The 18,259-nt window shown below is 35.1% G+C and overlaps 1 protein-coding gene across 2 annotated transcripts in view; it reads right to left on the bottom strand.

Moving 5' to 3' along the window:
- Nucleotides 1-13,942: 13,942 nt before the first annotated feature.
- Nucleotides 13,943-18,259, bottom strand: part of TBC1D32 (TBC1 domain family member 32) — a 175,936-nt gene continuing 171,619 nt past the window's right edge. For both annotated transcript variants that reach the window (XM_043963629.1, XM_043963628.1), the window contains exon 34: nucleotides 13,943-14,993. In XM_043963629.1, coding sequence (XP_043819564.1) covers nucleotides 14,874-14,993 — 120 coding nt within the window. In that variant the 3' untranslated portion in view covers nucleotides 13,943-14,873. The remainder of the gene's footprint in view (nucleotides 14,994-18,259) is intronic.

Raw genomic sequence — 18,259 nt, forward strand, 5'->3', positions numbered from 1 at the left:
CTCATGCTGTGGAATTCTTTTTTTTTTTTTAACTTTACTCCTGAAGTGCTTTATTATCCTGAAGTCAATTATTCATCAGAGTATTCTATTCTTTTAGCATGTAGAACTTTTAAGTTCTGACTTAGGCTGTCTGGTAATTAGTGGTAGTTTCAGCTAAACACTCTTCAAAATGGGTTCAGAGAAAATACAGGGTCTGGTTTCTCCTAACTTCCTAAACTGCTCTGTACTAGTCATACTTCCAAGAGAATAAAATAATTGGGAATGACCTAGATAAATGACCCTTCCATTTCCCCTGGGCATTTGATAGCCTTTAAATTCCTGCCAAAGTCCCTGTAATAGTTCCAAATCTTGCTTTGCAGGGCTCTGGCAAGTGTTTTTCATCCCTTACCCCAGGAAACAGTTTCCTTGATGAATCTCCCTCTCCCCTGACACTCCCCACTACTAGTCCCTTTTTCTTAAAAGTTCAAATTACAGAGAAGTAGAATAAAATGAAGTTAGGTAATGAAGTCTCAGCCATAATGAAATAGCTTTTATATCATTCTAAGTTCTACCTATTGCAATGTGCTTCAATGGGTCTGCACTGACTCTGGTGGCAGGCTCCTGGAGAACAGGGCCCTTGCCCTCCCTCTTTTATAGATGCTGGGCAGCCATTAAGTATTGATTGAATCTGAGCATGTACTTGGTTTAAAAATAGCTTTGAACTGTTCCACTGAAACATTGCTGGAGAGGAGGAGCTCAAGGACACTTTTTTTTTTGGCCATAGTGCTTATCTCTTTTTGGTTGATATACACACACACATACATACATACATACACACACATATGTGCATGTGTGTATAAGATTTTATATGTATGTGTGTATACATATGATTTTTATATGTGCATATATATGATTTTACATATATATGGTTATATATGTATATGATTGTATATATGTATAGATATGATAGATATAATGCAGATGCACATGCACTTAGGGCTAGCTTTAGAAGCAGATAGGATAGGTGAACTCCCAAGATATGGGATTTGAAATACACCAGAGAAGGATCCTCCAACCAAAAATATGTCTTTTAAATAGTCTACCACTGATTCCTAAAATATCCCTATAAGTCTTTCCTTTGGTTTAAACACTATTGTTTGTAGGGTAAACAAAAACAAAATAAAACCTCCTCAGCTTTATAGTCCAGCGAAACTGGCCTATTTGTTATATGGTGGTTGCAAATCGGAAGGAAAGGTGGAATGCCTGAACATTATGATGAGATAAATGAACTTGTGTTTATTAACATGGCAGTAGGACACTTGTGAATGATGGCAAGATCAATGGTATATCCATCTCTGAATGTAGCTGACACAGTGTGGAATAGCAGTGGAAAAATGGGAAATGAGTAAACTGAGGAATTGTTAAATTGGGCTTTGATGGATTATCAATATTTATATCAGCATCTCCTAATATGGCAGCAAGAGATGGAGAGAGAAAGATTGTGAGCCAGGCACTGTAATCACTGAGAAAGGAAGGAGATGAGGAGATAACAGCTACAAGAATTTTAATTAGGTGATAAATATGAATTGAATAAACTTCCTAGGAGTGGTTATTGAGTGAAGGTAGTAGAGGGAAAGTAGACAAGTGGCCATGGGGAACAAGAAGTATTCCAAATCTCTTACCACGTGAATCAGATATTGTAGTGTAAATTCAACCAGTATTGGAAAGGGTAATGAAGGAAGCTGAGTCATCAAGAGGGAGCCAAGTTGCTTATAAGGTAGAAGGTGTGGGGTGGGGGGCAAAATTTTAAGATGAAAGCAAGTTTAACTGTGGAAAATTTTAGAGAACACTGGAAGGTTGGGTAGCTATGCAGTACAACACTGACAGAGATGGTTTAGGGGTGGGAATGGAAATAAGGGAGTGGGTATTGGAGCATAAGAAACATAGATGTACTATGACTGGGCTGTGAAGGTCCAGAATCTTTGGCAAGGAGGTAGGGCAGTAAGCAGTGAGTGTAGCTCTCTTACCTTGTGTAGGTTCCAGAAGAACAAAATGAGAGAATTGCTTCCAAAAATGAAAGTATATTTTTTAATCTTTTCTTTAAAATTCTTCTTCTAGTTTTTATGAACTGCCAGGAGTGGAACATTATAACAACTAATTAAATATATATTCTCTTCTCGTATTTATCACTTCCTCCATTTTATCTTGAATTTCATCCTTCTGAGAAGGATATTTTCTGGTCAGTATCATTTCATGATGTATAAAAATATATTTGGTGAAATTACTGGAGAAAAGGAAACTGAGACTATGGTGATTAGTGCCTTGGAAGTATTTTACCTTCATTCATATAGACATAAAATTTATTTTTGTCCTAATTATATTTGATAAAACAAAATGAAAAGAAAATATTTGAGGGATGCAACAAAAGAATTAAACTTTGGATTTTAGGAATAACTTAAATGTGACTAGGATAAGGGAAAAAGGAGGACTGACACATTTTCTGATTATAGTAGATCAATGTTTAAATAGTGGATTAGATGATCAAATTTTAACAGCTAACATTTTAATAAGTGCCTCCTCCAATATATCTCAAATACACTCTATTAGCAAACATGACACTCCAATTAATTCCATGGTGTGAAGACTTGTAGGGTGGCCAATTGCCAGTAGTGGAATACGTGGTGGGAATTGAGCCAAAGGAGTTAACTGATTTTAAAGGCTAAGATATTGCTGGAACTAAATATTCGCTTTTATGAGGCCAATTCCCTTGACCATACTTTAACTCATCAGGTAAGTAAATATATTGGTACTAACTTAAGGGATAATCCTTTGCCCCTACTTTATAGAAACTGCAATTGGTACAGATAAGTATATTCCACAATAAAGATTATACTTGTAATATTTTAAATCACAAATGAAATATATTCATTTCAATCTTACTTCTCCTTTACAAATAGATAGTACAAAATAATCAGCCAAATACCTAAATCATTATGTATTCATATAATCTAGAGAAAAATATCTAACAAAATTAATACTTTTGCGATATGGACAGGAAGCATTATTATAAATGTGTTTTATCCCAATTGTTTAATGGATGGTTACTGATAGATACATTATGTGGTCCACTGATATCCATAAAATGTCAAAGAATTTTTAAAAACCCAGCACACTGGGGAGACTTTCTATTTTGGACTTATGGAGAGGTTATGATTGCATTATTAGAGAGAGTATCCATATCCACTTCAGTGAGATTCTAGATCTCCTGGAATACAAGTTCCATTGTTGAACAAAAAAAGGAAGTGATGAGCACAAGATTAAATTTCTGCTTTTCTCTCGGTCTTCATTTTCTGTGTATTAAGGACTAACCCCCATCAGAAATGGACTCCTCCCACTTTACTTCCTCTCCTTTGTGGAGAGGAGGGTGAAGCCAATAACTCAGTAGTTACTTCATCAAAGTTTCTTTCTTTCTCAATTTAGTCAAGAGACAAGGATGTTTTCACTGAATGGCTGATTCATCTGTAGCAACACAGAACTTACAGAAATGGCACCAGGTGCCACTAGTCTTAGTTCCCCTCCGGAGGGAAAGAGTAAGAGAACACAAGCCCAGAGACCAGCCTCAGTGTATGAAAACAATATAGATTGGTGGGGTTTTTTTAGTAAAAGTTATTTGTATGTTAAACACATTTACAATGTTTTCCACAGCACCAAGCCAATCAAGCTGTTTTACAAACACAAATAAACACTTAAAGTTTTAGAAAACATTTTTTCTCACAACCAACTATGGTAAATAGTATGACTAACTTCCTCATTTTGCTGATGATGAATTAGAAATTGAGAGCTAATGTGCCTTTCTTAAGGTCTCTTTAAAAATGATGTACTGGGGACTCAAAAACTAGTTTTATGATTTTTGGCAAAAATACCAAAATTAATTTGTAAGCCAATCATTTAGAGGTTAAAATACATTTCTCTTTAGAAATATTATAAAATAGTGATTAGGCAGCAAAGCTAACCCCCAGATGCCTAACCAACCAATTATATAGCTGAAATACCATACAGTGGCAATTTAAAATAATAGAAAACAATATTGTTATAAAAGTAGGTTGTTTCATTTCCATGATGAATTAAATAGGCTTTTGTGGCCTGATCACAGAACCTAATCACCAATTCTGGCTATGTCAAAGAGAAAATTAGTTTTCAAATCTTGCTTCTGCCATACTCTAGTCAGAAAAAGTTCTGAGCTGATTGAAAGTTTGAAGTGGGAAACAGACATGTTGTAAATGTATTCATTCTAATCAGTTTATTTGTACTTTTGAGTCTAGACTTTTAGCATTTCATCCAACAGATAATTATAAATTATTTTGTGCCTAGCACTCAGTTCTTTGTGGGAAGTATAAAAAAAAGTTCGATGTTCTTAAAGAGCTCATGATCTAGCAATATATGAATTAAAAGTTAAAATTATGAGTTAATAGAAAATGATCATTTGTTATATTATGATTAAGTGCAAATAAATCACTTAGCCAAGTGCTATAAATTCTCAGAAAGGTGAAGTCACTGTGAATTGGGGAGAGACTTGAACAGAATCTTGAACAGGGGTAGGATTCCAAAAGACAGAGATGAAACAAGATCGTTCCAGGTGATGGGTAAAATACAAGGATGTCAGAACACCTATTTGATGACTTATAGTAAGTCATGGATATCTTGGAATTTAGAACTGGAAGACATTTCAGAGAATATATGATCCAATCCTTCATTTTACAGACAAGGAAACTGAAGCCCAGTGAGTTTAAATTATTTGCCCCAAGTCACCCAAGGAAGTAATTTGTATAGCTCTAGGTCCCATGATTCTAGGGGAATAATAGGATTTAAATTAGATCTAGAATTTAAACATTTTTGAAATTAGAAAGGTAGGTTAGGGACAGATTGTGATGGGTCTGAAAAGCTAGGCTAAAAACTTAATGAAAAGTGAACGGTGAGGAAAACTAGGAATTAGCAGGATCAATTGTATAAAGCAGATGGGAAGGAGGAGTAATGCAGACCAGTAAAATGACAGTTATATATTGATCCACATGGGAGGGCCTGGAATAAAACAGTGGTGATGAAACAGAAAGGAAGTTATATATATGAAAGGTATCATAAAGGAAAAGTTGACATTATCTCATAACTGACTATCAGGAGTAAGGGAGAAGAAAATATTTAATATGATTCCAAAGTTTTGAGCCTAAGTAATTGTGAAAATAATGGGTAGTATCATCAATAAGAATATTGGGAGTTATTTTTGGGTAGAAGATAATACATTTGATGTCTAAGTGAAAATGCCCAGGAAAAAGTTGGAGATCACTAGATAATACATTTTGATTTGGAAAGGACATCATAGATAATCTAGTAAAATCCTTTCAAATCTCAAAGAATCTGAGGCCCAGAGAGGCTACATGATTTGCCCAATATCACATGGATAGTAATTACCAAATCTGGGTATGAATCCCAGAACTTCTGATGCCAAAAAGTCAAGGGGGACGCAGAGAGGAAGAGTTTCCTAGCTTTCTCTGAAGAATTTTATCTACCCATTTCCCCATCTTTTACAAATATAGGTGTTTTTTTTAATTGTTTTTGTTTTTTGTAAATAAATCACTCCTTTAAACCTTTCCCCTCTTGAAGAAGGCTCTCTTCTTACCAATCTTTTAATAAAGGCAACTGGAAATTTCTTCTCACTTGATGTTTTTATGTGTTATCATTGAAACACAAATACTAAATTGTAAAATAATTCCACAATCACCTTATCTAAATCTTTTGCTTACTTTTGTTTTTGTTTATTGCGGGGCAATGAGGGTTAAGTGACTTGCCCAGGGTCACACAGCTAGTAAGTGTCAAGTGTCTGAGGCCAGATTTGAACTCAGGTCCTCCTCAATCCAGGGCCAGTGTTTATCCACTGCTCCACCTAGCTGCCCCCTAAACCTTTTTATTCAGTGACAGAGAAGTGAGTTGTCATGTAACTAATTCATTATTGTTATATAAAGGAATATAAAAAAGTAAACATTTGTGAGACTACATACAATTGGAAGGAGTCATAAATAACAGATATCAAAGAAAAAGTAGGCCAAGGAAAAACTGCTAAATCAGTCTTGCCTCATTCTCAAGGTACTCATCTGTAAAACTAAGGGATTGGAGTATATATACAATAACATTGTCATTTCAGCGATGAATTCCAGGTTTACTTTTAGGTTCTGTTTATTTTCATTTTTCCAGTTACTTTCCATATCTTCTCTTTTAAAATGTGTATTTGGAATAGTCCTCAGTTCATAGTACCATGATTTTATTTTATTTTTTTGAATTTTGCTACAGCTTCTTTTTTATGTAGTATTACCTTCACTTTCATGATTGTTGTTATGATGTCCTCTTTGTATGTTATATCTTAACTCATCATTCCTTTCTTTGTATTCACTGTCACTTATAAAGTTGACAGGTATGTTTTCATGTATACATTCATGACCATACAAACTAGGGATGATGCAGGAAATCTCAAGATTTTAAGATCAAAGATTTAGAGCTAGAAAATAATTTGTAGGCCATCTAGTTCAATCCCTTCATTTTACAGATGAGAAAACTAATGGTTAAGAGAGTTATCTAATATCAAACAGGTAGCATTCTGTGCAGAGGCAAAATGTAGATCGAGGTACTGATTAAAATTCAGTATTCTTTTAATTGTACTAATCTGCTCACTCTTTGTCAGTTTCTTATTCTATTGAGTGGCAGAAGTTGGTTGTGTTTATTACTTTTTTTTTTTTTTTTTAGTGAGGCAATTGGGGTTAAGTGACTTGCCCAGGGTCACACAGCTAGTGTCAAGTGTCTGAGGCCAGACTTGAACCGAGGTACTCCTGACTCCAGGGCTGGTGCCCTATCTATTGCGCCACCCAGCTGCCCCTGTTTATTAGTCTTAAATCCTTAAAAGCTGAGGACTGACCCATGCAGACCAAATATATAGGTTTTGATAATTTAATTGGTATAATACCAATGAACTTTTGCAGGAGTCCTTTTTATTATATTGGCATGGCTCAGTCATGAACATGGTGAATTTCTATAGTTATTTTTTTTTTCTTTTAAGGAGCATTTTGCAGTCAAATCTACATAAATAGTTTGTGTGCTTTGGTAGATTGGTCCCCAAATATTTTATGTTATTTTATACTTATTTGGAAGTAGATTTCCATTGTCTCATGTACTTTATTATACAGAAATGCTGTTTTTTTATTGGTTTATTTTGTAGCTTGAAACATTGCTGAAGCTATTGTCTCAGTATCTTTGCTGATTCCTTAGGGTTTTCTAAGTAAACCATTATGTCATAAGCAAATAGGGATAGTTATATCTACTCTGATTCTCTTAACACCTTTAATTTCTTTCTCTTGTCTTGCTGATATTGATAGCTTTTCAAGAACTAAATCAAATAATAGAAAGGAAAATGGGTATCTCTGTTTCACTCCTATATTTATTGGGAAAGTATTTAGGGTATTATCATCATTGCATGTGATGCTTACATTTGGTTTTAGGCACCTTTTATTTATTTTTTAAATTATTTTTTGGTTTTTTGGTTGGGCAATGAGGGTTAAGTGGCTTGCCCAAGGTCACCCAGCTAGTAAATGTCAAGTGTCTGAGGCTGGATTTGAACTCAGGTCCTCCTGACTCCAGGACCAGTGCTCTATCCATTATGCCCCCTAGCTTCCCCTCTTAGGCATCTTTTATGATATTAAAGGTTCCTTTATGCTTATACTTTGTACTTTAGCATAAATCACTACTGTATTTTGTCAGGCTTTTATGTATCTATTAAAGTAATTGTGAAATTCTGGATTTATTGTTTTTAAAGAGATTGGTAATGTTGATTGCTTTATGAATGTTAATCCATACTTGTATCCCTGGTATAAATCCAAATTGGTTATAATAAATAATTTCTTGGATGAATTCTCACAGTATGATAGGACTTATTTAAAACATTTGAATCAATATTCATTGATTAATTGATATTTATTTTGGTGTATAGGATAAAGCAGGTCACAAATAAGAAATAGAGGATTTTATATTGGATATTAGAGGTGATAGAGGACCTCTAGAGTTGATTGAAGTCAAAGCTGCTCTTTAGGAGGATTGCTTTGGTAGCTGAGTGGAAAATAAACTGAAGTAGGAAGAGAGACTCGAGGCAGAGAGATGAATCAGGAGGCTATAATAGTCTGTTATATATATGATGTGATAAGGGCTTGAACCAGGGTGTTGGCAGTATCAAAGAAGAAAGGGAAAATATATGAGGTTCCTTCCCCCTCCTCCCACTGCCCTGATCCTTTTCTAAGGAAGATTTCTTGACCTTGTTTTCTTCATTAATTTTCTTCCATGTTTGGAACTTTTTATGACTTTATTCACACTCTGTATTCATCTTTGTGTTTCTTGTGTAATGAAAGCTTCTAAAGTACAAAGTTTCAGCTGACTTTTCTAAACAAATCTATTTTATTATCTTTAGATTTTGCCTCTTTGGTGTAAGTGATCTGAGGCAGTTTTTCATAGTTATAGATTGCCTTGGCTTCTTCCCTTGAGAACTGTCTGTTCATATCCTTAGATCATTTATCAGTTGGGGAAGTGTTCTTTTTCTCTTAAGTTTGAATCAGTTCTGTTAGATTTGAAAATTAAGGTAAATTGAGAGTCAATAGTCTGAGCATATCCAATTTGTTAATTAGGCTAGCAGTAACCTAATTGGGTACTGGTAATTGGGTCAATGACCTCTCTCAATAACCAAAGACCCTGAGTAAGGCATACCAGTCTTAATATACTTTTGGAGACTACAGAGTTGGGTACATGGGGAAGACAAGCATGGTGGGAGTGGAGATAACATGATTTGTTACTTTAAAGAAAGAAGGCTAGCACCTACATGGGGCTGGTAACAAACAACCTTCTCTGACAATTAAGGACTATTAATTGTTTTAAGGGACCCATCTGCCTCTTGTAATCTTTGGTAGGGAATCACAACTCCCAGACTTGTGGTCTCTTTGACAGTCCTAATTACATAAGGACAGCTAAGGACAGACAATATATCTTGCAGAAATATACTAGGTCAGCATAGGCCTTCAAAAATAGATAATTTAAATTTGGATATTTTCTGTTCTCCCCTTTCCTAAGATTGTAAACAAAATGATATAGGTTATATATGTGCAATCATGTAAAACACATTTCCATATTAGTCATGTGAAAGAAGAAACAAAAAGAAAAAAAAAACATGAAAAAATAAAGAATGAGGAAGAGAGAATTTCAAACTCAAAATTTTAAATGAATGTTAAAATTTGTCTTCACATGTGTTTAGAAAGAGATACTAATCCTTTTTAAAAAAGAGTGCCTTTCTAAATTGCCATTGACTCCATTCTCATTAAGACTGATGTTCATTTATTTCATTCTTCACCTTGGATTCAAGATACAAAAATGGGGAAAAAAACCACCTTGTTTTATTTCTTATAACTGTCCTGTGATGTTAGCAACTTGTTAAATTGACAGATTTAAGAAATTCAAATAACAAATGAGAAGTCAGAATGCAAACACTTTAAAATTCCTGGGTTGTGTAGAGAGTAAACAATACAATTGTGTATATATAAAATTCTGAAACCAGTTTTAGGTACTTATTTAGAACTTGCTCAGGCTCTGTATAACGCATTAAAATTATTTACATTTGATATACAAAATCATCTGATCTTATTGCTCTCAAATTTTCACACCAAATGCTCCCCTTAGGAGGATAAGATGTTAAAGATCTAATCGTATAAATGAACACATAGTGGAGTGTAATTAGATGACTTCTATGCCTAGGTTCAATGGCTACAAAAATGAATTTACTTAAAAGATGCTAATTTTACTCTAATCATAACAAAAGGCTTTTTATGGTATATGTAAATATACTAATTACTTCCAAATTGTATACAGAGAACAATATATTACAAATGAGTTGTATATAGTCAAACATATTCAGTTGTTAACAATATTCAAATGGAATAGATATTATACTGTGAACATGACCCCACTAATCTTTTTTTTTTTTTTGCGGGGACCCCACTAATCTTAACCACATGCTTGAGCTTTCGTATCATCTAGATATTGAACAAACTGATAGTATTGCATGACATACTGTGTTACTTAGAAATTAAAGGCTACTGCACCAGTTTTGGGGGCATTAAGCATTTATTAAAGCATATTTAATATTAGTAAAGATAGAGCACATGGCTCTGAAAGTTAGGGAAGCTTAGCTAGGATCTAGGGGAGGAGAGATAATGGGGGACCATAGCGGGCTGTGACTGCTCTTACCAAGTTCCGGGGCCAAGCAAGAGATCACCTAGCATAAGCTCTCTGAGGGAAGGCCAAGAGGTGGCTCTTACACACTGCTTAAAGCTAATTGACGGGGGCAGCTAGGTGGCGCAGTGGATAGAGCACCGGCCCTGGAGTCAGGAGTACCTGAGTTCAAATCCGGCCTCAGACACTTAACACTTACAAGCTGTGTGTGACCCTGGGCAAGTCACAACCCCAATTGCCTCACTTAAAAAAAAAAAAGCTAATTGACTAGCATCATTCAAATCTATTGGTTCAATGGATTTGAGGGTGGTTTGATGTAGTCATGCTGAGATCCTCTGGTGGTAACAAGGCTTTCTGGTGGGTGTGTTTTTTTTTTTTAAATTTAAATTTTTTATTTAATTTAATTTTTATTTTTATTTTTTTTTGCGGGGCAATAGGGGTTAAGTGACTTGCCCAGGGTCACACAGCTAGTAAGTGTCAAGTGTCTGAGGCCAGATTTGAACTCAGGTACTCCTGAATCCAGGACCGGTGCTTCATCCACTGTGCCACCTAGCTGCCCGGGTGTGGTTTTAAATGAGGTAACTTCCTGACTCTGGGCTGGCCTTAAGAAAGGTTAGACTAGGCTCTCTCAGTGGAGGTCTCTGGGAGTCCCCAAATCCCTATTATTAATAATTATCTCACAACCACGTGCCATGATGTTTTATAACACTGGAAAGGCCTGCTGCTTCAACACCCTGGTTACATGTACCTAGAAACTGCAAGGTTCTGTACTCCTGGAAACCATTAGCTAGAATAAACTAACATTTTGATTTTTAGCTTTAAATACCCTGTAACCCCTTCCCAGTGGGCTCTCAGACTAGGTTCTGGGTTGCTCTGCTTGCAAGCTAATCTCCCCTACATAATAAAGCTGACTTTTGCTTCAGACTCCCTGGCATCCTGGCTCTGTTCTTTAGTCCCTCCCCAGGGCTGGAGTTAGGAATTTTGGGGGTCCTGGACTGGCAGTTGAACACACACACAACACACACAAACACACAGACTGTTGTGCTTAAATAATGGGGACATATCAAAGGTTACTCTTATGTAATACAATTGCATTTCAGAGCATGCTCTAAATATATTTAATTCAAGGATTTCACTTCACACATAAATACATAAAACTATTAGCAGGTGAATGAGAAGGCCAAGTAATCATTTAACTAGTTATTTAGGACATGAAAATGACTATGATTTCAGATTGAAAACAGTAAGCTCTTATATATTTGCATCCTGTAGCAGTGTAGAAGTGCCAAAATACTGCAACAAGATTCATTATTAAAAAAAAAAAAATACAGCTCTACCTGTCCTAGGTAGGATGATTTGCTATGGAAGGAAGAAGCAGGGACATGATTATAACAGTATCAATATTGGTCCTCTAGGCCTAAGCCTAAGGACACAGAATGACTCAACACTTGGGTAATAGTATAAAGCATCCTTCTGTTTGATTTTAGGTAAGAGTCATACTTAACTTTTTGGACCAGCCAATCCTGCAACAAAGGTTCATGCTATCCACAGGACAACATGAGCAGGCCCAAGACTGACCAGGTGGGAGTTTCTTGTATGGGAAACTGAGTCAAGAGGGTCATTCCTACCTTAGTCTTCACAAGGTCACCCCCTTAATTCCCCCAGGGACAGATATCTACTGGTAGAAGTTCGCAGATCTCTTTCCCACTGAGCTTCTGGCATGATAGATCATTGGCTCTTCAGACATTCATACCTAAAATTAAACTCAGAATAATAACAATTGCAGCCCCACAAGATTTTTACCTCAAATTGCAAAATTACATTAATCACAGTTTAGGGCTAGGTTATTATTGTTCTTCATAAGTTGAAATAATTATTAAAAATAAGAACATATAGGTCTTATTAATTTAAGCACATCCTAGAGAAGAAATCAATCAGTTAAAGATTAGGAGTAACCACATTGTATATTTTTCTCAAGACATGGGAGAAGCTCCCCCTGCAGTGTCAGAGTTACTCTAAGAAGAGTAGTAAGCCATTGGATGGGTAGAGGCAATAAAGGGATGGGCCAAAGTACTGTAATTACTCTTTCCCCTTTGTTAATGAAGCAATAGGCTTTCCATAGTCAGGAAGACCAGATGCCACAAAGCTTTTCTTTTTCTTTTTTTAAGTTCAGCCAGGACAATGAAATGTACCTCAAGTTTTATAGGTCTAGAACCTGATCTTTGGTCAAAGAATTTTACTGATCTCACCACAGTGAACACATGATAGTTGACTCCAAACCTCCAGAAGATTAAGTACCTTAACTTTAGACAACATAATCTCATTCCAGGAATGGAGCAATGAGAACTAAGTATCACAATAGCCAACACTATTTATAGAGTCCTTGAAATATACTATAAGCAAAGCTAAGCACTTTACAAATGCTTGTTTCCTACAAGCACCCTGACTTCTCTAACTTTAATTGTAGCAAACAAAAGACTTAACCCTTTGGGGTTTCTTGTTGTAGTTGTTCAATCATTTACAGTATTGTCTGACTCTTTGTGACCCCATTTGGGGTTTTCTTGGCTCAGATACTAGAGTAATTTGCCATTTCCTTCTCTAGTTCATTTTACAGAAGAGGAAACTGAGGCAAACAGGGTTAAGTGACTTGTCCAGGGTTACACAGCTAGTAAATATCTGATGTCCTATTTGAATTCTGGTCCTCCTGACTTCAGGAACTTTATGCACTGTACCACCTAGTTGCTCCCCTAAGGGGCTTACAAAATTTAAATAATAAAAAGGAAAGGGAAAAGAGTATCAAAAGATAGGTCATATTCATTTCTTTCTCCAAATTACATTGATAAAATTAAATAATTCATACAAAGTAAATTCACGATAGCTGCCACATAGGCTAGAATACTTTTTAACTGCCTTCCACTAACCAAATCACTAGGCAGTTAGTCACTCAGCATTACTTACTTCTCCAGTGAAAATTAAAGTTAGCCCCTTGGCTCTAGCTGAAGTCAGATTTCTAAAAGTATAATTTTTGTGTACCTCAGTTTCCAATCAAAAGCAGCAATGAACATTCTAAAATTAATTTATTGTTTCTTCTTTCTCCATTTCATATTTCCAATTACTGTGGAGCTGCTTTTAAAAAGAAATAAAGTGCTGCAAGTTTCTTAGGACCAACAACAATAATTCAGGAATAGAACGGGAAGAAAGGGAACCATAAACTTATATTATCGGTTCTGTGGAATAGGTTTTGAAAATTAAATTTGAAAGTAGACAAAGCTGTGTGTTTTAGGTCAGCTAGAGGACTCTAGCTAAATTCACATAAGCCATGGATAAAATGTACAGGATGTCAAGTTAACTTGCTCTATTTTCTTTGATAGACTATGTTGCTGCCTTGTGAGAAGAACATTTCTGATATGGTCATATTGCCATTTACATCATGAAACCTGATTTTGGTAGTCTGATGTTCTAATAGTTTAAATTCACACAGAACTGAATATTATACAAGTCATCATGCCTTTTGCCAGTTCCTTCTTGTACAAAAAAAAAAAAAAGGTTTGTTGTAAACCATTTTTATGTCAAATGATTGAAAAGGGGGAGGTTAGGTAGAAGAGCCTACAGCAAAATTGTTCAACTTAAATTTGAAAACAAGATGCCACTATTGTACTACTTTTATTTAAAATGGAAAGTTCTACAGAAAATAATGATTATTTAATGTGCACTTTTATTTTATACTCTAAAGACTGTTCATAAATAAGAAACATGACAGGTATGTTACATGAAAATAAATTGGAACAAGCATTCAGCCACATTTGTTCAGGCAAATTTTCCTTATGGATAGACTTCCATTCAAATAAAAGAGAAAAATAATGTGTTCACTTAAATTAATTCAGAAATTAATGCTATAATTTCCTACTTCAAATGCAATCCAAATCAGGTCAATCACTAAAGAAAACATGTCAAAGAACAACAGTAGAATGTTCATCAGGATGGAAGTCAATTTATCTTTGAAGTAAAAAAAAGTAGACATTTACATAAGAAAACTTATACATGGATCTAGGAATTATATACCAACTTTTAGAAAATAATTAGGTAAAGAAACAATAACATGTCCTTTGTCCTCTGTTCCTCCACATGTAGAGATAGGACTCTTCTACAATGAGAGCCATGAATACAGAAAACAATTGTCTTCTCTTTATGGACACAGACAGGCTAGTGATATGATTATTTTCAATATTGCTTTTTATTACCAAACTCACTAAAAATATTTCAGGTAGATGGCAAAAACCAGACTGGAATAAGGTGACATAGTTTGGGATTCGCTCCCAGAAAAAACAAAGACCACAACTAAGCTAGGGCTGGCACTAAAACAATCTACTGGCAACTGTAAAGCAGCCTAGAAAAATGAATTCATTTCAGGTCACCAATTGAGATAATGCCTTCTTGAAAATACTATTCTATTCACAAAACCCTCATTATTGATTTTACAATATGTGCATTCACAAAGCATGAATTTTTATGGATACCAATATAAAACAATCAGTAGCCCTTTAAGCACAACTAAAACATGAAATTGAAATGCTAGTTCTCTGGAGCTACGTGCTTTGCACTCGAATGCTCTTCATGTCTTGCAGTAGCATGGGCCTATAGTTCTGTTCCAAGTTTTCCATGTATTCAAAGTAGTCACTCACTCGAAATCCATGAAGTGGTTCCTCCTGCCCAAAAAGTACAAAGGGAAATTCATTAACTTTAAAAAATATATTCAGAATCAAGTTAAGAATTTTAAATGTTTGCATTTAACTCAACCTAACTGTTGTTGTTGTTGTCTTCCTGTTACAGTTTGGGTATTTTAGACTATCAGAAAATGTGGGGGTTTTTTTATGAAGTGAGAAATCATAGTATCTTCCATCAGGCAATATTTTAAAATAAACTAATTGGATTTTCTGTACCAAAAATCTCTTATGAAATGCCTCTTACAAATTCCACAAGCAGCATTCAATAAACAACAATATAAATTTGTCTTGATTCTGAAGATCAACTGCTAAAAAGATACTACTATTTTTTCCCTTTGGATTACAAAGTACATTAGCTTTTGGAACTATAGAAAAAAATATCAACTATGGCCCAAAGCAAAATACCAGAACAAAATTTTTGATAGATGTATGCAGGGTATTACTTTGTTAAAGTGCTTTAGAATTAATATCCTTATTCCACTCCCTTCCACCTCCCAATATATAGGTAGTACCTATCTTCAAGAAGCAGAAAGTTTTACAGGAGACTATATTTACTTGGATCTGTGATTTCGTTGACATGGATGTTCTCTCTGGTGGTCAAGATTGCAAATCATTCATCTCTTCTTATCCTGTATAGTTATTGTCCATGTCCCCCCATAAATCCTCTAAAGCGGGTTCATTCAGTGGGCCAGGGACCTTCTCATTATCTTGACATACTGTAGAAGCCAAGACTGTCTATCAGTCATCCTTGCTTTCGCTACCTTCTTTTAATACATCTTTCTGAAAGCATCCTTTATGCCACTTGTGTAGAATTCATTGTGGGTAATATGTTACAGCCTACTTACACTCATCACCCAATTTTATTTTGGTCTGAGTCTAATCTAGGACAAACAAGTAAATCCAAATCAGAGGTTAAAATGCAATGTGGTGCAGTGGATGGAGCACTGGCCCTGGAGTCAGGAGGACCTGAGTTCAAATCTGGCCTCAGACATTTAACACTTACTAGCTGTGTGACCCTGGGCAAGTCACTTAACCCCAATTGCCTCAGCAAAGGGGGAAAAAATCTACTAACCACAAGAAATTAAAAGAATATAATCTATAATTAGTCAATAAACATTCATTAAGTGTCTACTCAGTGCCAGACACTGCAAAATGCTGGAGATAAAAAGAAAAGCAAAAGAGAGCTTGGGGACTTGAGGAGCTCACAAACTAACGAGGAGACAACATGCAAACTGTGTACAAAAAACGCTATGTATGTATCTGTATGTATAAGTAGGAAATAATTGATAAAAGGAAGGTACTACCATTAAGGGGGTTTGGGAAAGGCTTCATGTAGTAGGTGGAGTTTTAGCTGGGACCTGAAGTCAAGAAAGCCAGGAATCAGGGATGAAGAGGAAGAGCATTCTAAGGCATGGGGGACAGCCAGAGAAAATATCTGCAATAAAGAGACAGAGATCTTGTGAAAGGAGAAGCAAGGATGCTAGTGTCACTAGATCAAAGAGTATATGGCAGGGAATAAGGCCTAAGACTACAGGAAAGGCAGGATAGGGAATAGTTTTGAACACCAGAGATTTTATATTTGATTCTGGAGGTAACAGGGATTCAGTGGAATTTATAGAGGGGGAAGAGGGGAATGGGTGACATGGTTGAATCTGTGCTTCAGGAAAACCATGTTGGCAGCTGAGTAGAGGGTGGGTTGTAGCAGAGAGCTTTGTGGCAGGCCGACCAACCTCTAGAAGGCTACTGAAATAGTCCAGGAGTGAGGAGGGGACCTGAGCTGGACCTAGCTTCAATTCTCAAGAAACTTATTATGCAGTTTTGAAAGGAAGGCTTACTCACGTGAAAACCAAACCAAAGCAAAACAAAATCAATTTTTAGTCATTTCAGCTAAATGTCTGCCAATTTTATGTCTTCAAAACAACCAGAAACATATTTCACATAATTATAAAAAAAAACCATTTCTATGATTTATTAAGTTTCCACTTGGTTCTGTCTTTTGTGATTCCTAAACTGATTATTTTTATTACTATAAAGGATGCATTTATTATTTCTGCCTTTTTATTTTTACTTCTAAAATTAATTAAATTAAAAATTTAGATTTACTTACAGTATGTCTGTGCCCTAATACAATTTTTTGTAAAAGTTGCATATGGTGTTAATACACACACATATATTACATATGTACATATGTATGAATATGTATATGCACAGTCATTTATATATTACACAAATATGAACAAATGTATAGACATGTTTATATTTGAATATTTGCTCAATTCTTTATTTTTCCAAAACTAATAGGACATTAAAATTTTCTGCCACTATTTGTACTGCTGCCTGTACCTTTTTTTTTTGTTTTGTTTTGTTTTTTTGGAGTGAGGCAACTGAGGTTAAGTGACTTGCACAGGGTCACACAGCTAGTACGTGTCAAGTGTCTGAGGTTGGATTTGAACTCAGGTCTTCCTGACTCCAGGGCTGTTGCTCTATCCACTGCACCACCTATATCTTTTTATAAAACAGTTAATCTTCCTTTTATGATTTAGATGCAAGGGTATTTGAAATTTTTAAGTTTAATAGTGATATTAGTTTGTTGTTTATTGTTTGTAGCATGATGTAATTCCATTAGTTATCTTTTTTAATGTTGTAAATTTTTGCTTTTGTTTTGTCCCAAAGAATGATTGCAACTCTTCCTTTTTTAGACTTACCTGTTGCATAATCATTTTTCACATCCACTTAATTTTATTCTGTGTTTTTGGATGTGTTTCTTATGAGGAACAGATTGTAAGACTTTGTTTTCTTATCCAATATAATTTTTTATGCTTCATTGGACATTTAAAGTTATGAGGTTTGTATTTTGCTTAATTTTTCTCTTATATTCCCCCCAAATTAAAAATACCCCCCTTCTTCTTTAAAAATAGTAATTTGTCTCCATTTATTTTATCTTTAACTAATTTAAGACCACCTTATTTCCACTGGCTTTATTCCCCTAATCCTCAAGCACCACCTTCGAATTTTTCATTCTTTTCCCTAGTTTTAACTCATTAATGCCCTTTTTTCTTTCTTTCTTTTTCTAATCTAGTTATCTAATTCTCCTACTTTTTCCCCCCTCAAATAAATAGTCAAATAAAATCCCTCTTCTTCTTTCCACTCCTTAAATTTGGTTCTATGTTAGGTTTAATTTCATTTTCTATGCCTTTTTACAAAAAAGTGTATCTTTCCTTTATTTTCTTTATTATTCCTCTTCCTTT

Source organism: Dromiciops gliroides, chromosome 4, assembly GCF_019393635.1.
Source record: "Dromiciops gliroides isolate mDroGli1 chromosome 4, mDroGli1.pri, whole genome shotgun sequence".
In the NCBI taxonomy this organism is placed as follows: Eukaryota; Metazoa; Chordata; class Mammalia; order Microbiotheria; family Microbiotheriidae; genus Dromiciops; species Dromiciops gliroides.